Source organism: Haliaeetus albicilla, chromosome 3 (genome assembly GCF_947461875.1).
Source record: "Haliaeetus albicilla chromosome 3, bHalAlb1.1, whole genome shotgun sequence".
NCBI classification, from domain to species: domain Eukaryota; kingdom Metazoa; phylum Chordata; class Aves; order Accipitriformes; family Accipitridae; genus Haliaeetus; species Haliaeetus albicilla.
The window spans coordinates 42603330-42623804 of record NC_091485.1 but is presented as its reverse complement, the minus strand read 5'-3'; the positions used below and the strand labels follow the sequence as shown (position 1 = coordinate 42623804).

At 40.3% G+C, this 20475-nt stretch overlaps 2 protein-coding genes across 3 annotated transcripts; one reads left to right on the top strand and one right to left on the bottom strand.

Moving 5' to 3' along the window:
- Window positions 1–1339: 1339 nt before the first annotated feature.
- On the bottom strand, window positions 1340–5646 carry TMEM70 (transmembrane protein 70). Its single transcript, XM_069779532.1, has 3 exons — window positions 5219–5646; window positions 4582–4693; window positions 1340–3491 (listed from the first exon to the last, which is right to left on the bottom strand). The coding sequence occupies exons 1-3, from the start codon at window positions 5360–5362 to the stop codon at window positions 3043–3045; spliced, it is 705 nt and encodes a 234-aa protein (XP_069635633.1). The 5' UTR covers window positions 5363–5646; the 3' UTR covers window positions 1340–3042.
- A 243-nt stretch (window positions 5647–5889) lies between these two features.
- ELOC (elongin C) lies at window positions 5890–19106 on the top strand. Of its 2 annotated transcripts, none has more exons than XM_069779533.1 (4): window positions 5890–6021; window positions 13758–13819; window positions 15822–15965; window positions 18673–19106. In XM_069779533.1, exons 2-4 carry the CDS (start codon window positions 13816–13818, stop codon window positions 18861–18863), a joined length of 339 nt encoding a protein of 112 aa, XP_069635634.1. In that variant the 5' UTR covers window positions 5890–6021; window positions 13758–13815; the 3' UTR covers window positions 18864–19106. The 2 variants fall into 2 exon arrangements, with proteins under 2 accessions (XP_069635634.1, XP_069635635.1); XM_069779534.1 differs by lacking the exon at window positions 5890–6021 and adding an exon at window positions 6568–6586.
- The last annotated feature ends 1369 nt before the right edge of the window (window positions 19107–20475 follow it).

Sequence of the window (20475 nt, the reverse complement as noted above, 5' to 3'; positions counted from 1 at the left end):
GCCAAAGTAAAACAGATACACATCTAGAAGCCTTTTTGGATTACATTTCCATTGCATTATTTCATTGCTAACGTGAAGAACAAACTACATTTGTTTGAATACTAGTCTCTACTGCTCTTAACATGTTCCAGGGATCTAAACCAGTCACATATGTGCAAGTAAACTCAAATACTGTGTTCAGTTTTGGGCCCCTCACTACAAGAAAGACACTGAGCTGCTGGAGGCTGAGGGGCGACCTTACTGCTCTCTACAACTACCTGAAAGGAGGTTGCAGTGAGGTGGGTGTTGGTCTCTTCTCCCAAGTAACAAGTGATAGGATGAGAGGAAACAGCCTCAACGTACACCAGGGGAGGTCTAGATTGGGTATCAGGAAAAATTTCTCTGCTGAAAGGGTTGTCGAGCACTGGAACAGGCTGCCAGGCTGCCCAGGGAAGTGGTGGAGTCACCATCCCTGGAGGTATTTAAAAGATGTGTAGATGTGGTGCTCAGGGACATGGTTTAGTGGTGGACTTGGCAGTGTTAGGTTTACAGTTGGACTCAGTGAGCTTAAGGGCTTTTCCAACCTAAATGATTCTATGATTCTAAGTCCATACTGTAAGCAAAAATTGCAAAAAAGCCAAATCTGATAATTCTGGGATTATACACACGAACTGTGGAGACACTAACAGGGATGAGGCCAAAGCCATACTTACTTGGCAACCATAACAAATATTATGATTTTAGGATTTACAACTTGGTTGTTTCCCAAACTGAGTTTCCCAAGCTAGCAGCAAACAAGGTAGAATATTATGCATCTCTAGTTTGTTTTTTTCTTTCTTTAATATAAAAGTACTATTAAAAGAAAACTACGGAATAATTATTTTCAAGTTGCACATTGGAAGTGTAAAATACTTTTCTGAGACTACATGATGGCCAGAATCATCACCTATCTTCTGGTAGAAATCTGGATTTTTTAATTATTTTTTTAAAATCATCTATGTGTCAGAAAGCCACCTACTAGCTTAGCTGGCATTTCACTGCCAGAGGACAAACAGATAGAAGAAATAATGTTTAGCTTCCATACTTTTTTTAAGAAACTCAGCCACTGGGATGGAAACTTCTTACTATTGCTGCTTAAATCTGAATTGGCCAAATCTCAAATTTAGCAGTGAAACTTTTCTGCAGTCAGAAGGCTGAGGATTTTAATACTGCTCAAGGGGTACATAAACATTATTTTGGGGCCTTTCCTTTACCTCCTCTTGCAAACTCTGTTTCCTGTTGCCCTGTATTTGGCATTCAAAGATGAAGTTAACTTCATTTGCAAGCACAAAAAGATGAGAGTGAATGCATCAGACATGGAAAGAATGGAAAGATTATTTTTAATTAGGTGTAAAATATCATTTCAATAAGGACAAGCAGTACAACTAGGTGATCAGAATTGCTTGTTACTGGCCTCACATCTTCAGCATCATTTATGGAATATGTTTTTTTTATATTATTGTTACCTATAAAGTGATACTGGCTTAATGGGGCTAGATCAGGCTTTTAAAATTATAGCTGCCCCAACACAAAACAACTGCCGCAAAAATATCTGGATGGGTTGATTTGCTTTTTAATCACTCAGCAAGTACAACGAGAGCAGTTTCAACATTCAGGAAAACAACATTTAAAAACATTAGTGTCTTAGTATGATCTGTAGTGTCATCCTATGACAGGAAACTGAAATAATAGTCTTGGAAGACATTTAGACTTTTAAATACATTTTTGCAGCTAGAACTTAGGAAACATCTGGAAAGGTAGCTATAATTATTTTCTCTTTATTTGCAGTATCAGGATGACTTAATTAGTAGCAAGCATTAGATTTACTTATTACAAATGGCACTGCTAATACAAAAGGATTAATTTGAATTTTGACTTTTTTTAATGCAGTAACTTTTAGGCCTCAAAATATTTAGGCCCTTCATTATTTGAAAACAAGTATCCGTCAGTTTACGTGACAAACCTCTCCTTGGGCTAAAAACATTTAAATCCAATTTCTGCATACTCAAAGTGCAGAAATAACCAGTCTAGTCACATGAAAAGATCTAATCATCTTTTTACTTGAGCTAAAGGTGGCTTTCTTCGCAGTGCTAAAAATCAAGACGTATGTTTTTTTAAAGGCACAAGATCTGAACAGTACCCTACAGGAGATTCCGTTTTGCTTCCCCATCTTACATAAACGCTGACAGAATCCATTTTAACTACTAGCTGCTAGTATTTTCAGTTGCTTCAAATACAGCACATGTTTTCAACAGGATATTCAGAGAGCAATTCTTATGCTAAGGCGCTTCTCCCCACCCAACAAAACAGAGGCTTCTCGTTCTCCACCTCTGGGGACAGGGTTGCTTGGAGTGGGACTCTAGCTTAAGAAACCATTTAGTAGCTGTGAGTAGCTAGAGATTATTGTGACGCAGACATTCTCCCTATCTTCTCCAGAGGCCTGCAGGCCTCTAGGAGGCTGTAGTGGGAACTAGCAACAATACCTGTCTGCTTTCTGAAGACTCCTCCTGGCTACTGACGCTCTCACAAAGGGAAGTGAAAGCCATCTCCACTCCCTTTATACCACCAGTAGCATCGAAGAAAAAGCCCAATCTTTTTGGATTAAGTACAATTAATCTTTAAGGCTTAAAAGCTTAACTATGTACTTGACAGGTAATGTGTATTGATGATTTTTCTTATACTAATGGTTCCTTTTGAAATGGAGGTGGTGAGATTGCCGCACAGCCCATGCGTTCTACAGTTCTCCTGGATAGTTAACAATAAAAACCAAGCCAAGAACAAACAAGCACAAGACAGATCTAAGCTTTTTTTTTTTTTTTACTATGTTTTGTGTCATTAACTCTGAAGAAGCCCTCACATTGTTTACAAGTTTAAAAGAATTATTTTTTTTTTCTTATACATTCCAAAATGCATTTGGGGACTTCTAGCTACCTGATACTTATGAAAGTGTAACAGAATTTTACATTCTTTCACATATATAGCACTGCACCGTGAACAATGAGAGTGACATTCATTATCTTCAAATTATTTCTTTTCACCAGCTTCCTTTTCCTCTTCTAAGTTAAAATAAAAGGATTTGTCATAGCCCATGAGATGGTTATAATCCTGAGGATTTGGGAAAAGCGTCGGATTAACAAGCATTGATTTTGTTTTAGCATAAAATGTTGTAAACATCTTGGTGATGTCTGGAATCTTTACATCTTTCTGATGGAAAACAGTCGCTTTTTCTGCCAAGATCGCATTGTATGTAATGGCTGTATATGTGTCCATTTCATCTTTATAATAGAGTCGAATCACATAGCCTTTTGTAAGGACATGCAAAGTAACCGGTGTTACAAATGTAAAAAACCCAATCAACCCATAAAAGGCAGCTTGTATAAGCAGACTTTCAAATCCAATACCCGTTTTGAACATGATGTAGGGCATCATGAACAGGTTGAATATGCTGGTGGAGTAAGAGAAAAACCTCACACCTACATAAAACAAAAAGAAAATTAAGGTTAATACTTATGACTAAAATTTTCTCTATAATTACGTATGTTCTGCTACTATATATCAATGGCATTACTCAAACAGCTGATGTTACTGAAAATCCACTTCTCTTTTTTTTTTTCAAGCTTACAAAGAAACCATGGGCAGTTCAACCCTGCCTTCTTGCCACTTCTGTTTTGTTTATGTGTTCATGTTGGGTTTATCAAAGCTGGTAGCTGGCTCTATTTCTATGATGAAGTCAGCTACTAGCTATTATGATTGAAACTGATTTCAAGAGAAACTTGACTCCAGCCATTGACACACATAACGGTAATCATGACAGATATGACTGGGAATTTCTTTCTTCACCAACAACTAATGTTGACATTCACTGTACATTACAAAGAAGCTCACTTGGTCCCCTACCATGCATAACTTGAAAAACCTAGGTTATTCAATATTAGCAAGTACTCCACAGCTATCTTGCATGCAGCTCGAAAGACAGTAGCCAGTGTTGTGGATCTCTCACAGTCCTTAAGCCACTGTGAGAACCAGGAGCCTAAGATGCTGTGATAATTATGTATGTTCGTAAGGCATACTTCCTCTTTCTTTAAGACACATCTCAAAAATGCATATAAGAAAACATCCAATGGATTACTTTTCACTAGGTCTTTGTAACGTTAACCGGTCAGAGAAAGACCAGCAAAGTCTCATTACAGAGAGTGCATTTCATCGTAGTATCTGTCTACTTCAGCAACATTTCAGTAACATTTGAAAACATACAGAATGTAAATAGCAGTTACAGCTAGCCTTTGTTTGCTATTGGGTTGGGTCATGCACTCCAAAAGCTGCAAGAGAAACAGACAGAGGCGGAGGGGTTACAAAGATGCACAGTACCTACAGAACTCCCTGCACACCCAAGCGTAGAAGCAGAAACCAAGGACCACCACCCCCATATTTTTGTGCTGTATAGAGGATCCAGGTTTTAGCAGAGTTGGAAAGGAGAACAGTCACTTTTATAATGTTGCATTTTAAAGTTATTAAACACTGTTAAAAAAAAAAAAACAATACAAATCACTTCAAGTCACATACCTAGCACTGCCTTTGCCAAATTTCCTTTATAAACTAATCTTCCGTGTTCTGGGTGTTCATGAGGGGAGGATGTGCAGAGGCTGCGAACAGCCACTCCTTGAAAAGATGTGACCTGAAAGATGAAAGCAATACATGGCCAAGCAACTTTAGTACCAATCTACACTTTATGTGTATATATATATACACACACACGCACATATATATATACCTATATATACACACACACACACACAGTTTCTCCTTGCCCTGAACCTATTCCCAGCATCTTAAATTGGGGATTAAAGTTAGGTTACACTACGGCGCAGGCCACAAACAAACGCCAACTAATACACCGCTTGACTGTTGTAATAATCTTCCATGTGGCGATCCCAAATTAGCATTAAATGTTTGCGACCCCACTGACGAATACTAAGCTTGCGATCGTTGTACATCGGGCCTTGCAGGGAGACATTCACAGCCCCCGCGCTCGCCTGGTCTCCGTTTGGTCTCAGGTATGCCCTGGGGGGGGAAAACCTCGGTTCCTGCCTGAGGTTCGCATTTTCCGCAGGGAAAAAGCCGCCAATCCCAGGACTGCCGCCCTCCCCCCGGCCAGCTCCTCCCGGGGAGCGGGGCCGCGTCCCCTCACCCCCCACACAACCTGCTGGGCCCCCGCGGCGGCGGGCAGGGCCGCCCGGCGGCGGCAGGCGGCCGGGAATCCGCGGTGAGCGGCGCCCCGCAGCCAGGCGGCGGCCGGGGCGGCGGCGCGGCGGCAGCCGGCGGCCCGCAGCAGCGGCAGCAGCATGTCTGGCCGCGTCCCGCAACGGCGGGGGACGGGGAAGCGCGGCGCGGTGCAGCGGGCGGCAGCCCCCGCCGCCCCAGAGCCCCGCGCTTTGGTTCCGCCGGCAGGAAGGGTCCGGCCGACTCCACCGCGCCCCCGCCAGGCTGCCGCCGGCGGCCTCCGCCCGGCGATGCAGCACCCCGGCCCGGCGGGCGATGTGGGTTTCCTGGACGGGTCCCCGCGGCGCTGCCTTCGTGGGCACGGCCGGGCGGGGGCGGGGGGCGAGACCGAGAGCGTACGCCCGCACGATTAGGACCCGCCCGCAGCGAGGTTCGGACTTTGCCTGCCGCCAGGGAAGGCGAGCCCTCGGACACCTCGGCTCCCGCCAGCCCCGGGGCAGGAACCGCCGCCCGGGCAACTCCGCCTCAGCATCTCCCCCGCGCCGCTCCTAACATGGCGGGCCGGCACCTGCCCTCCCGGGAACTACGCGCCCCAGCGTGCACCGCTTCCCGCCGCACAGCATGCCGGGAGCCGGGCGCCGCACTCCTTCCAAGGGCGGGCTCGGGAAGGGGCGCTCGCCCTGGGCCGGAAGTGACCTGTGACCCTGCCGGAAGTTCTTGGGAGGCAGCTGGCCCGACACCGCGGGGGCCCTGCGAGCGGGGCGGAGGGAGCGGCGCCGACGAGTGAGTGGCCGCGGGGCGGCGGGGGCCGGCTCCGCTGGGGGCGGCGGGGGCCCCGTCGCCGTCCGGGGGGGAGGGGGCGAGGCGGGCGGAAAACGGGGAAGGGGGAGCCGCCGGGGCCTGCCCCTCGGAGGGGAGCGGGCCTCGCCCTCCGCGCCGCACTCGCCCCGCGCTCGCCCCGCTCCCCGAGGCGGCGGGGCTGTGGGGGGGAAGCTGGACGGGAGCCGGGCCGCGGAGCGGAGAGGTTTGGGGCAGTCGGGGGAGCGCGGGGGGCCGTTGGAGGTGTGTGGAGGGGTGCGGTGCCAGGTCGGGGTTCTCCCCCCCCCACCGCGGGACGGTGGCGAAGGGCGCGATTCTCTCTTCTGCGTGCGGGAGTGAAGCCGTCTCCTTGAAATCCAGGCGCCGCCGGGAAAGGGGCTTTCCGGCACGGTGTTTTAATTAAATATCGCTCTTAAACTTTTTCCGCCACAAAAGACGTCCACCCTCTTCCCACGCCAGGCCCTAGAGAGAGGGGAAAAACTAAGGCCGAAAGAATTTAGGATGCACCCCCAGGGGTTGTTATACCAAGGTGAGAAGTGCTGGTTAAAGTGCTTAGCTGTAGTGGTCGACGAATATAAGGGAAGCACGGTTGATGTAAAAGGGTGATACGCTGACATGTAGTAAGAAAAATAAGCTTTTGAGTGCCATGTGTTTCTCAGAGGGAGATTCTGCTTTAATATAAGGGAACCTGAGCACTGGTGAGTTATTGATGGCTTCACACAGATGCATGAAAAGGTGATGGTGGTGCTAGCGGTTAACTTTGATGACCAGTTTAATCTTACACTATGTGCAGGAGCTTTATTAAAGATGGTTAGTACTGTAGATTGTGAGTTAAACCTTGCACTGTAGGAAGGCTTAGGTGGTCATAGGCCATTTGTTTACTTGGGTTTGCTGAAGATCACTTGCAAAAGTTCCATTTGGAAGCAAGCTAGAAAAACATAGGCAAAGAGAGAGGTGAGAGACCTTTAGGATAAGAACCACTTTGTGCACTTATTTCTGAATAATTCCTTACGTGCTTCAATTTCCTCCTTTTGCTATACTAAGGACAAAAATATTGTTGGGAGAGAAATAATGCTTATTAACTAAAGAGTTACTTAGAAGGGGAGTAAGTGTCAATTAGTTTTTCTATACTACATTGGCTACCATCTTTGCACATGTAGCGCACATCTTATACTTTGAGATCAGCCTTCTAATGTGCTTAAGTTATGTCAATAAAATCTTCACTAACATTTCCCATTAACAGTGGGAACTTCAAGATAATCTTTAGAAACTTTGAGCATTTAATATTTTTTTTCTTATTGTATCAGAAAAAAGTCATTTGAGATTTCTTTTTTTATACTAGAATGGGCGATGAACAGATTTAGGTAGTTTCATGTAGTCTTAATGTGAAGACTTAGTATTGGTATGGTGAGGAGATCCAGTTGATTCTATGAGGTACCTTCTTCTGTCTCCCAACCTCATATTTCTTTTTCTGATACATTTGTGTTCATGCTCCTATCCCTTATGCTTTGTGTAGAGATAAATAAATATCTTTTGAAAGTATACTTAGCTTCAGATGTTTTGCTGTGTTTTTGCAATTCGCAGTGTATATTACAAGAAACCCTTAAGCTTTGTCATAAAAGTATGGGTTTTGCCAGATTAAAACAAAGGAATTTTGATGTATTTTGACAAGTTTTCTTGCACCTAGAAAGGTTCAGAATTTAATTATCTTCATTATAGGCTAGTTTGCATAACAGCAGTTTTTGATGAATGCTTATAAGGAGAGGGCAGAAATCTGTCCCCTATAAAATTTTGGAATATGCTAGCAGCTTTTTTTCCCCTAATAGCAAGAAGTGTATAGTATAGGCCTTTTATTGTATGTTAGGAAGAAAACAGTAACACCCCCCTGCCCGCCACCCCCCTCCCCCTCTTTTTTTCTTAAAACTTTCTTGGGAATTACCAAAAAGGAAAATTTCCTTAGATAGAAACATCTTAATGTGAGATCTTTGATACTCCACGCACAGTATCCTACCTCATCTCCTGTTTATCTTAACTAGCACTCACCTGTGGTACGCCTTCCTGTCACACTTCAGTGTGCCCCTGAATGTTTGAATTTTAGTGCCTGTGAGTGTGTAATAGTGAATCACCTGATTTGGAAATCACACTGTACCAGTTTGCCCTCATGGTTTTTTTTTTCTAAATATGCTTCAATCCTTATTTACATTAATTATTTTTTGATGCATACTGAACAATGAATACTAAACTGAAGAGCGGTATTTTTAAACAAGTTAGCATATAGGATCAAGAATAGGAATAGAATTTAGGATTGAACAGTAGCAGGCTACTGTTTTAGCACACAGCAGCCTTTGTTTACTGATGAACTCTTACTAGTACATAAATGAGACCCAGAAGATGTCATGTTTGGCTTCAAAACTAACCTAGGAGTTGTGAAGGCATTTGTGAAGGTCATTAGACCCACATTTTCCAAAAATTGATAGTGTAGAGTATGGAAATGTCACCAGCTGAAGTATACAAAAGCTGTGTGTGCATTGCGCAGCTAACAAGTTGGAAGCCATTTGAGTTTCCTTAGGCCAGAATCTGAGTTTTTAAAGAGTTTTCTGTGGGATCAAAGAATCTGAGTGCCTGAAGTGTTTGCATAGATTTAATTTTCTTGTGCTAACCAGAATAAAGCAATGGGGTTCTGGAATCTGTACAGTGGTTGCATGTGTTCAGCTAAATTAGTGTTATGTCCTTCAAGTCTATTGCGGTCTCATCGACATACAAGATAAACAAGGAAATTATATTCTGGAAATTCTGGGAAGCTTGGGAGATGAGCACGTAGCTTTGGGAGTAAGGTGGGAAGGTCATGGACGTGCTTTGTTTTTTTTCTCACATTTGATGCTGAAGAAAAGCACCATACAAGAAAACTTGCCTTGTATGGGTTAATTACCATGTTTTATGATACTTCGCTGTATTCTACCTCATAGGCGTAAATATTCTAGCAACTTGTGAAAACTTTCAGTTCTCTAATATCTAATGAGAATTTTATGTTTTCTGTAGCAAGAGCTTCCTTTTTAGACTGGTTGGAAAGTTTCTGTACCAAATACTCTGGTTTTCGTTGTATTGTATTCTCCCTCATTGATTTTTTTTTATATAATCTTTCTCTTAACAAATGCAGGGTTGGCTTTTTTTTTTTTTAGGAGGCAAGGCAGGAGCACAATAATACCTAATATGTGTGCTTTTTTGAGATTAAAGGCGGGAAGATGAGCTACCTAATTGGTAATGCCACATAAGCTTCTTCAAGGGGAAGTGAAATTGGGAATGTACTTCAACAAAAATTAGTGGTTCCTTGCAGGAGTCTGAAATACTCATGTCAGAAATACATAATAAATAGTTGACTGAAAAAATAGGCTATGGCTTGCACAAGATCATGTTAATACTGTCTCAGATAATTTGAGTGTAGTTGTTGGTAAGAAGATGATTTTCACAAAATAATAATTTTGAGCTGCAGTATGTTCTAAACTTCATGAAGTGTCATGACACACCAAACATTTCTTGATCCAGAAGAGGAACTAATAGATGCTAACAGGTTATCATTGCTTTTTTTAGGTTTTTCGAGTTTCGCAGGTTTCTTGTTTTTCTTTCGTTCTCTCCTCTTTTGTTGCATTGACTCTGTGTTTTTTCTATGCTCTTTGCTGTCCATATTTTGTCAGGAATAAATCTATACTTGTAATAGTATTCATGATTATCTCTTTAGATTTTTTTTTCTGAAGTGACACATTGCTATATCAGGATAGAAACTGAGTGAAACCAAACTGTATGCCTTGCTTACATGTTGAATGCATCATATAATGGAATGTATGATGTCTTTTTCTTAAGGGCGGGTAGGATTTCTGCATCTTTTACTTTTGGCAGTAGAATGTTACTTTTGTTCTATATTTGGAACCAAACTTAGATTCTAGAATAGCAGTATAAATTTTATTCTTTTTTTAGTTTATGTTCATTTGTTAGACTTAAACTGAGGAATAATGTTGGCATACTTCTCCCTCTTTGATGTTTATTCTTTTAATGAATTGTTAGATTTATCTTCATTCCAGTTTTATTTTGGTAAGCTGACTAAGCAAGACTAATTTTTCTTTTATACAACAGTCGTATCAGTAGCTCCATTCTGTAGTTCTTGTAATTAGAACTACTTTTTCTTGAAAACAGGAATTCAGAATTGTGTGTGGTATTCCTGACAAGTTGCTCATGTGCAACAATGTTCATGTTTCCCTATCTCTATAGCAAAGAAATCCTTGATGTGCATTTGCCTCTTCCTCCCCCCCACCCTTTTTTTCCCCTGTACAGCTGCATCAGTTCGTAGTTGACCACGGAATGACTATACTCCCAAACAACAAGCCCTGACTTCATGTAAGAACCTTGTATCAGTCCCTACGTGCAGGAATCTTGCATTTCATATGATTTCATTTCATGTGGCTTCTAGTATGCCATTTTTCAAGACCAGTCACTTGTGTGCGAGATACTCTGTTCCCCTTCTGTTGCAGTGCTTTCCACTTCTGTCTCATCTAAATCTACCTATACTTTTCTGGCAGCTTTGTTAAAAAAAAAAACAAAAAACAAAAACAACAACAACAAAAAAAAACAAAAAACAAACAACAAAAAGTTCAATATAATTTTTGGAGGAACTAGTAGTTATTTTCTAGTCCAATTGTTCCATGTTTGCACCATCATACTGTATCTTTGTAGAAAGTTTCTTTCTCATTTTAAGATTACCCTCTTATCACATTTATTTAACCTCAGATGATTCACTGAGTCCAGATTGCATCTTGTTTGAGTTTCCTTTTTTCAAGGAAACGACTGATTCATTTTTTAGGTGTTGGAATAGTCTAGTATGTCCTAAATCTGCTAACACTTACTGCATTTTTATCCTGTTTTCCTTTTAGTACAATTGAATTCAGACCACTAAGCCTGATAATTTTTTTTCTTCTTTAAGTGTTAATTACAGTATTTTTTCTCCTCTCTAATTATATGATAGCATACTTAATTTGATTTTATTAAAGTGCTTATTGCAATTTTTTGGGACAGCTCTAATATAATATAACATAGACATTTTGTCAGCTCCCCAGCTTCAATATATTGGCCTCCTCAAGTTATGCTCTTACCTTGCAAGGTGTCAATATATTTGCATTCCCACTAGGTAGCCTGTCTTTAGTGGCATTATTTGTATTGGAAACTAAGGCACATTTTATCATCAACAGTACCTCCACAAAATGGTATCACTTCTTCTGAGTTTTTTTTAATCATTATAAGTGGTTTCACTACTCTTTTGGAATGTAGGGAAGGGTTTTGTGGGTAGAGAAAGAGGTAGCACAAGTGATTCTCTTCTGCAGAGTAGAAGTAATAATGCAAGGTATCCCTTCAGTTCCTGAGCAACAGATACTGTCCAATAAGATGCTTGATTTCCATTTACAAAAACCATTGAAATAGGGTGAAAGATCCCATCAGTTTTGTGCTGCAAATATTCCAGCACCCAAATGTAATTTCCCTGGAGGAGTTCCTGGAACTAGTGAAAACGGTGAAAGCATTTAACACTCGATATTAAGGTATCTCTATGACAGTGTACACAAATTAACTCTCAAAGGGCATTCCTGAATATGCCTTATATTCAGGTACTTGTCACCTGCAAGAGTACAGGTGAAGATGTTCCTTATACCAGTTGGGAAGGAAAATATTTTGTAAGATATTTTTGTAAAGTCAGGATAATTTTCAAAGACGACAACAGTCTAAGTGGAGGATGCTTTTTGTTCAGTTCTCCACAGACAACTAAAAACTGTTGGTTATGCATGTGTAGTTTGATTAGGTGTACATAACAGTGCCTTCTTGTGAAAGCTTGAGGAAACATTCAGACTAATTCATAATTGTAGTTACGAAAAAAGGGAGATGGATCAAATCAGCACCAAAGTGCTATTGAGAAGTGAAGCTATTGGCAATAGCGAAGAGCTGCACCTTCTGAAGAGATGCAGAGATCTCTGTAAAACTTCCTCCAAATCTGGCAGCTCCCTCCTCAACTTGCTTATGTTTTTTGCTAAGCTTTTACCAGAAACATAGGAGGGAGGGGATGGGGGGAGTGGTCTCTAGTCTGTTTTTTCACACCTCCGCCTCTGGGGTCCTTCTTTAGTACATAACCACGGTTCATGCCTCTGCTGTTGCTCACTGCTTTTTGAGGCAACAACATGGTTTGTCAGAATTCTTAACAGTCTCTTTGCTGCCCCTGACCCTGGATATCGGCTGGGAAACCACCCAGAATCAGTGGTGCTGTTTTCCTAAGCCTGTGGGCATACAGCAGTAGTTCATTGATTTGTGCTGGGTTAATGTTTGGAGAGTAGCTGTTGATGTGAAAGGAATTTCAGAACAGCAGGTGGGTGGTTGGAATTTCTCTTCCGAAGTTTTCTTTCCCACAGCAGAGATGTGGTTCAGTGTAAAGAAATATATTTTGTATCTGAACATACTGGATTTGTTTTGCAAATAAGTGCTTCCATTTCTCTTAACTCTTCCGATTCATTTACATGGTAAAATATGTATGCGGCAAGCTGGATGTCAATTTTTATAAGCTATGGAAGCTCCTGGTTAACTTACTATGTGAATACCTACATTAAATGTCTGAAGTAGATTATCTAGGTGACACTGGTGGCTGTTATCAGGACCTGTCAATCTTCTGGGAAGGACAGGTTGGAGGCTAGGTATTTAGTGCACAGTGATTAGACTGATCCCCGAGTCTTCTCTTCTCCAGCATAAACAGTGCCAGTTCTGTCAGCCTTTCCTCATATGATAGGTGCTCCAATCTCTCGGTCATCTTTGTGGCCCTTTGCAGGACTCAATTCAGTCTGGCATGTACTGGGGAGCCCAGAGCTGGACCCAGCGCTCCAGATGTGTGCCACTAGTGGTGAGTGGAGGGGCAGGATCACCTGCCTCAACCTGCTGGCAACACTCCTCCTAATACAGTCCAGGGTGCTGTTGGCTGCCTTTGCTGCAAAGGCATGTTGCTACCTCATGTTCAACTTGGTGTCCACCAGCACCCCCAGGTTTCTTTCTGCAAAGCTGCTTTCCAGCTGGTTGGCGTCCAGCTGGTACTGGTACCTGGGGTAATTCTTCCCAAGGTTCAGGGGTTTATATTTCCCTTTGATGAACTTCATAGGTTTCCTGTTGGCCCCTTTCTCTAGCTTGTCAAGGTCCCTCTGAATGGCAGGACAACTGCTCCTCTATTTACAGCATAGTGAACTGTTCTCTGACTTTTTTTTTTTTTTTTCCCCCCCCTGTAGACAAGCTGTTCAGTCTCCTAACTGCCTTCTGCAGTGTGGCAAAGCTTGCTTTCTTTACCTCCCCGATACCATTATATGGATGGTGTCCGTAGTGATAAAAATCATAAGGCTCTTGAAATAACTCTGGCTTTATAGTCAAGGGTCTTTAAAAAGTTTAGGGGAACGCCTTCTTTACAAAGTAAGCTAAAATTTAGAGATTCTTGAATATGGTAGGGATCTCTGGGCAGCAAAGATAAGTTTCAAAATGTAATTTTTCAAAATGTAATGCTCACCAACATTGCATGCCGTGTATCATCATATTCTTTTCTGAAAAGTGTTTATGGTAATGTAAAGGCTAGTAACTAAAGCTGACTTAAGAAATTGTACTACTGACTGAAAATATTGCCGCTTGTGTTTTTTCAGACGCTCCTATTGCAAAAGCTGCTGTTGAAAAGAAACAATTTTTTTTTATAAGAAGAGAATGGGTAAGTTCATCATTTAGAGGGTTTTTTTGTTTCCTATAATGTAGGAATAATGCTTATTCCTATAAGCATTTTCTCTCTTACATCAGTGGAGGGTGGATTGTAAGACTTTAAATGTTGATCTTGTTGCTGTTTTTCCTGTAGCCTCAAAAATTAATGGAACTTCCTACAAATGTTTTCTAGGAGAATATTCTCAAGTGACTGTTCATTTGTCAAAAGACTTGTTCGGAGTGCATCTATTTAACAATTTCAGTTGCTTAATATCCATAGTGTTGAAAATGTACATGCTAAAATAGGATGTCTTTAGACTTTTATAGCACTAAACTTTTAGATAGTGGACAAGAAAATTTCACTATGTACTGTTTTAAATATTTTGTTTGTTTGTTAACTAAGGCCAGCCTGTTGAATTCTGGCTAAGAGATCATAATAAGGACTGATTTCTGATAAATTATATTGTGTGTGTGATCTGACTAAATGTCTGAAACTGTTGTATCTGCCTCTACAAATGGCTGATTAATGAAACATGATTGTACAGATTCTGTTTTTATCTATACTTTTTCTGAATGTATTTTAGGATATTTGGCACTGGCAGTACTTTACTAAAATTGGCACTAACTCCATGGTAATTCAGTTTTAACTTCAAATTCACAAAGGAACTTAATTAATTGGGGGAATGTTGTATTTGCTATAACAGTAGATACAATGCAAGGTACTTATTAATATAATTTCTATTTTTTGTTTTGTCAGAAGGAGAAACAACACTAACAATGAAATGTCAAGTTTGTAGTCTATATCTGTTTTATCTTCCATACTTCTGCATGGGATCATGAAATACTGGTGGTATATTACTTTTCTAGAAGTGTACAGATCTCTTCTCTTATACTTTTCCAAGCTGGAAGAACTTCCAGGACTTTCATTTTTAACTTTCTGTCAAGATTAATCCCTTTCTGAAAATCAAATTTTATGTGCAGTGTCAAATTCAAGTAGTTTTTAATGGAATTCTAGCAATACTTGCTATATTAGTCCCTTAGAAAATACAGTATTTGAAGGAAGGCATTAACTTCCCAGTTTGAATTTGATAGGAATTGTATTTTTAGTAGGGTGGGTTGTTTTTTTTTACACTCATTTTTTCAAAAATATTTTAATATTACTGCAGTCTTTATTATTTAAGAGTTTACAGGAACATATAAAGACCAACTACAGAGACAGTCTCCTTAGTGTCATGGTGTCCTATAGTGCTGAGCATCATACGGGCACAAAGTAGTCAGTGGTTCCTACCCCAGAGAGCGTGCTGCCTAAATAGACAAGACAGGTGCAAGATGCAGAAACTGTTAAGACTGCACAGAGTGAACAGTGCAGTGATGGCAACAGTAATGTTGTTTCAACTTCCAAGATAGCGCTGTTAGGAGAGAATAAATGAATGAACAAAAAGGGAAGGGGGATAAGGGCTTCTAGAGAAACAAAGTAGAGAGCAGGTATATAGTGAGACAAAAGGGAGAAGGGAAACAGAAAACGCACAGCCAGAACTGCTGTGGGGAGATTTCCAAATTTCCTTGATTTTGGTGCTTTTGCACTTTCCCTGTTCTCCACCAAAGGTCACAACACGGGTCTGCACTAACGCTGTATGGTTCTGGGTCTGGCTGGGCAGTGAGGGACAATGAATCTTACTTCATGTCATTTCTTCAATACAGGACTACTGACTGCTTTTATTCTTAACTGTGCTTCAAAAAGCACTTTTTTCCTTTCAGTCTGTATTTTTACATATTAGATATGCATTTAGGTAACTAAATGTTAAAAAAATCCTACTTTGCAAAAACTCTTACTTTAAAACAGGTTGCTGAGCACTTCAGAGAATTCATCTTCAAATATGCAAAATGCTTCTGTCATTTCTGGTTGTATTGGGTTCTTCGGTCTGCAAACGTAGTCATAGAAAAGACTGCTTGCATTCTTAGTGCTGTGAATCGGTCATTGTGTTCTGAAATTGTTAATCTGTTTTCTGTTATAGATGGAGAAGAGAAAACATATGGTGGGTGTGAGGGCCCAGACGCTATGTATGTGAAGTTAATATCCTCCGACGGCCATGAGTTCATTGTAAAAAGAGAGCATGCATTAACATCAGGAACAATAAAAGCTATGTTGAGTGGACCAGGTAGGTACAAAAATTTTAGTACCTTCACATCCTTTGTTTTCACTTTTCGACAGTTTGAATTTATATTGTTCAGTGAGTGAAAGTTGGAATAAATGATAACTTTTCCAGATCCTGCCTAGTTCCTGTTTCCAGTGGAACAGTCCACTTCTGTAGGGTATTGTGCTACCAGAGATATAATTGGACTCTGTCCGCTTTTGGATAGTTAGCGATCTTAGTGTCATTACTACTCGTTTCCCATGGTGTGAGAACTTGAGGGTATTACATGAAATGTGTAGCTGTCAAGTTCAAAACAAACAAGAGTTGGTAGTTCTTCATTGCCACCTTCATGGTTGAACTTTTAGTATTCTGTACTGGGTCTGGCTGGCATGGAGTTAATTTTCTTCATAGCAGGGCATATGGTTCTGTGTTTTAGATTTGTGACAACAACAATACTGCTAACACACTGATGTTTTAGCTATTGCTGAACAGTGTTTGCAGTGTCCAGGCCTTCTTTGTTTCTCAGTCTTTCCCCCAGCCAGTGAATAGACAGGGGGCTGTGCAAGAAGTTGGCAGGGAATACAACCAGGCAGATGACCCAAACTAACCACAGAGATATTGCCTGCCATATAGCATCATGCTCAGAAGTAAAAAGGGAGAGGAGGGCGTTAAGGACGTCAGCCATCTTTTGCTTGGGAGCTGGCTGAGCATCAGTCTATCCATGGGAGGTGGTGAGTGATTACCTTTGCATCACTTGCTTTGTTTCCTTTCTCTCCTTCCATTTGTCTTTCGCTTATTAAACAATTTTTTATCTCAACCCGTGAGTTTTCTAGCTTTTACTCTTCCTTTCCTTTTCCCTTGTCCGCTGCAGGAGGAAGTGAGCAAATGGCTGTGTGGTGCTTAGCTGCCTACTGGGGCTTAGGCCACAACATGTTCACAAGATCCTGTGGCAAGGAGTTCCTGAGCTTAATGACAAAAGTTAGCTTAAGTTTGATAGGAGGGTAGATAAACTTAGAGAAGGGAAGGACCTCACATGTTACTGAATATATGAGACTACTTCTGGTTTAAGTGTCTGAACTAATTCTTGAAGACCGAAAGGGTGGAGGAGAGAACAGGGAGAAGTTAACACCTGTGCTTTTCTTCTGTACCGTCATCCCGTACGTTTACCTTTGGCCACTTGAGTGGTGGGCAGTAGGCTACATGGAGCTCTGGTCTGAATATGGTCATTGTATATTCTTTTTCAGATTCCGGTGAGGGAGATTACTGGAGAGATCTATTTTGCTTAGTATTTTTTTAAATTACCTAGTAATAGTTGGGCACACTGAGCAATTAAAATTCTCAGCTTAATGTTCCATTAAATGTCATTGTAATGGTTGCATTTGAAAATATGTAACAGGTCTGTTGTGTCTGATCCACTCCATGTCAGCCTCCCAGACATGTAAAAGGAAGAGTAGTTACAAGACCTGCTCTGAATTTGTTCCACAAACAATGTGAAGGAACAAAAGGCGAAGTAGCCTGCTTAGAGGGCTAGAAAAGTGACTCTGTAAAGCAGTGAGCATTCAAGAATATTTTGTATAAAAACTAGCAAGATAAATGGGTTCACAAGGAAAAGTACTCTTCCTGTCTAGTTCAGTAGGTCATAATTTCACTGATGTGTAAGTGTTCTCTATTTCAGTACTATGACATTGCCAATATGCTAACATTTCTTCTGTTGCTTCCTACTCTTCATGTGCTAGAATTCAAGCCAGATTGGCTTCAGTGCATGCAGCTATTTCTACACAAATATGTGTAGACATTAGTAAATAGCTCTGCTTTGTAGTTAGGGGATTCCTATAGAAATAGCAGGAACCAAACACTGCTGGGTCTCCCATAAATGTGGAGCATACGCTAGTGTTTTTTGTATTGTCTTTCAGCTTAACGAGTTGAAAGACCAGAGAGATGAGGAAAAGAGGGACAGAGACAACAGTAGAAAGGCTGTAGGACTAACCACATGATGACTTCATATCATCCAAGTTTCATGCTTATAGGCACTATAGAAAGCTAATTTTGAATGTACTTGTGTTTTGATATGTGAGCTTTGGATAAGTTCTTCAGTGTCCAATAGGGATAAACTCATACTGTATGTAACCTTACCTCCAGAACAACTACGATTTCCCTGTCCCTCCTGCCTGCCTGTTTTCACAGCTTATCAAGTTAGTGTGTCTTTGAGGTTTCGACCCTCTGTCAAATCTGCCTGAAACTGAGAAATTCAAAGCTAGTGGGATCACAGAAGGGACTACTGATAAGCGTGTATATGCAGATATGAAACATCTATAAACCATTTTTTTCTTGGATAAGATAGCTAGAAATTTGGATTGATACCCTTTTTTTTTTTTAATGTTGTTACTGTGACCTTTAGAGTTGAGTACACTACAGTTTTAGAGCACCTATCAAGCAAGCATCAGAATTAAACCTAAATTTCTGGTGTAGTTGTTCAGAATATTATTAATAAGCTGCAGCCAAAATAAACATTTTGTAATGCAGGGGATCTTAATATTCTTGAGGATTGTGAATGTGGCACATCCTGCTTTACACCGAAGAATCTAATACCCAGGAATATGGGACTTATGCAAGTCTATTTAGAATGTGTTGTATTAGTATGGTAAAGCATTTCATTTTGCAGTGAACTGAGATTCTGACTTTTGGTTTGGTGTTTTGTTTTGTTTTTGTTTTGTTTTGTTTTTTTCTACAGGACAGTTTGCAGAAAATGAAACAAATGAGGTGAATTTTAGAGAGATCCCATCCCATGTCCTATCCAAAGTATGCATGTATTTCACCTACAAGGTCCGCTATACTAACAGCTCTACGGAGATTCCTGAATTCCCAATTGCACCTGAAATTGCACTGGAACTTCTGATGGCTGCAAACTTCCTAGATTGTTAAATAAAATAAATTATAATAAAAAATGTAAAACTTTTTTCAGTATTTAATACATGTAGTTCAGTTAGTAACTTTTTTTCAGATAGCATGTTGCGTGTGTGCTGTTGAGAACTGTAAAGTTCACTGCAGAGGCAATTGCCTTCAGTCCTTTTGCATATAGCAATCATTCAGTTGAAGTTTGTTTTGCTGCTTACACAAATAAGGACCTTTTCACAAACTGAGACAAATAAACAAATATGCCAATTAGTAGATGGCTATGCCTTATCCTTTAGGTGTGGTAGAACTTTCTTTTAATACAATGACCATAGAAAATACTGGAGTTTAGTCTAATGCTCTCTAAAAGTAATTATAGTTAAATACAAGTAGCTGTTTAGGGTTTCTAACTTTCTCTTATTGTTAAAGTTTCTAAACATCTGAACTTAATCTCCTTTGTAAGATAGCTGTCCTTTAGAATAGTTATACTAACTAGATTAGAAGTGCCCTCCCTAAGGTTTGTATATTGATAGCAATACTCCATTTAGGTTGAAAGTGGAGTATGTAGGAGAATGCTTAAGGCTTTTAATTTAAATCATAGTATAGATGTGTGTAAAGGTGTACTTGATACGTTTTTCTTTCAGAACCTAAATTTTCCCCATTAGTAATTACAAATATTTAAGTCACTTGTCTCTACAGTAAAACTGTGATCCTACTGACAGTGGCTTTTAAGGGGAAAAATAACTGTTAAAATCTGTGTATATTATCTTCTGTATAACATATAAGGTTATTCTTAATGTACTGTCACTTGACCTGATATGGATTTTATATGGTTTCAGTTATGGTTTATTTCCATTGTTGTGATTTGGTTATGTAAAGTCCATATTTAATCTTTAGAGTAGTAGTCATTTAAATTTTGTAACATAGGAACTGAAAAGATAGTAGTTATCCTATCTTTTACCTCTTCCTCGACCTCTCCCTTGTATCCACAGAAAAAGACCCTGAAATGTGGAGGTCTCTTACATTTGAAGGAAAGGGCATTAAGCAGATGTTTAAGGAGCTGTTTTATAAATTTCATAGGTATTTCCAATGTTTTTACAAATATTTTAGGAGAAAAGGATTGGCAAGCCACTGACATAATACTGGAGTGGAACACATCATCTCTTGGTAGTTCCTGATGGTAGTTGCCTATACTAACAGTTCTTTGTTCAAAACAAGTTTCCATAAAGAAAAAAAAATTAAACTTGGGACAAGAAGTTGCTTTTTGTTCAGCTGCAGCCTGAAGAACCCTTCTGCCAAAATAATCTGTAAATGAGAATAAATCTAATACATCATAAAAATGATGCAAGAACAATGTAGTTAGCATTTCCATCAGCTGCCACTGCTTCAGCTTTGTTTTGATCAAGAAGTGGTTGTGGTCTTTTATGGAAAAATCCCACTGACAGATGGTGGGACCTCTTTATTGATGTATTAACTCATGGTGAATTTAGAGGACTGAAACTCTCTTCTAAACCTGTTTGTCAACGTAAATACAACTTTGAAGAGATTTTTCTGGACAAAAACTAGTAACTTACATAGACTATGCAGACTGCCCATGGAGGAGTTCAGTTCTGACTAATGAAATTTTACTCTGGGCTTGAAC

What these genes read in the sequence shown, in the direction of transcription:
- ELOC (XM_069779533.1), top strand. An exon ending in AGCTATGTTGAGTGGACCAG is followed by an intron (nt 15,966 to 18,672) that starts GTAGGTACAAAA and finishes TTTTTTCTACAG; the next exon opens with GACAGTTTGCAGAAAATGAA.
- TMEM70 (XM_069779532.1), bottom strand. Translation starts at nt 5,362, where the DNA reads ATGCTGCTGCCGCTGCTGCGGGCCGCCGGCTGCCGCCGCGCCGCCGCC. An exon ending in CCGCCGCGGGGGCCCAGCAG is followed by an intron (nt 4,694 to 5,218) that starts GTTGTGTGGGGG and finishes TTCATCTTTCAG; the next exon opens with GTCACATCTTTTCAAGGAGT. An exon ending in TTTGGCAAAGGCAGTGCTAG is followed by an intron (nt 3,492 to 4,581) that starts GTATGTGACTTG and finishes TGTTTTATGTAG; the next exon opens with GTGTGAGGTTTTTCTCTTAC.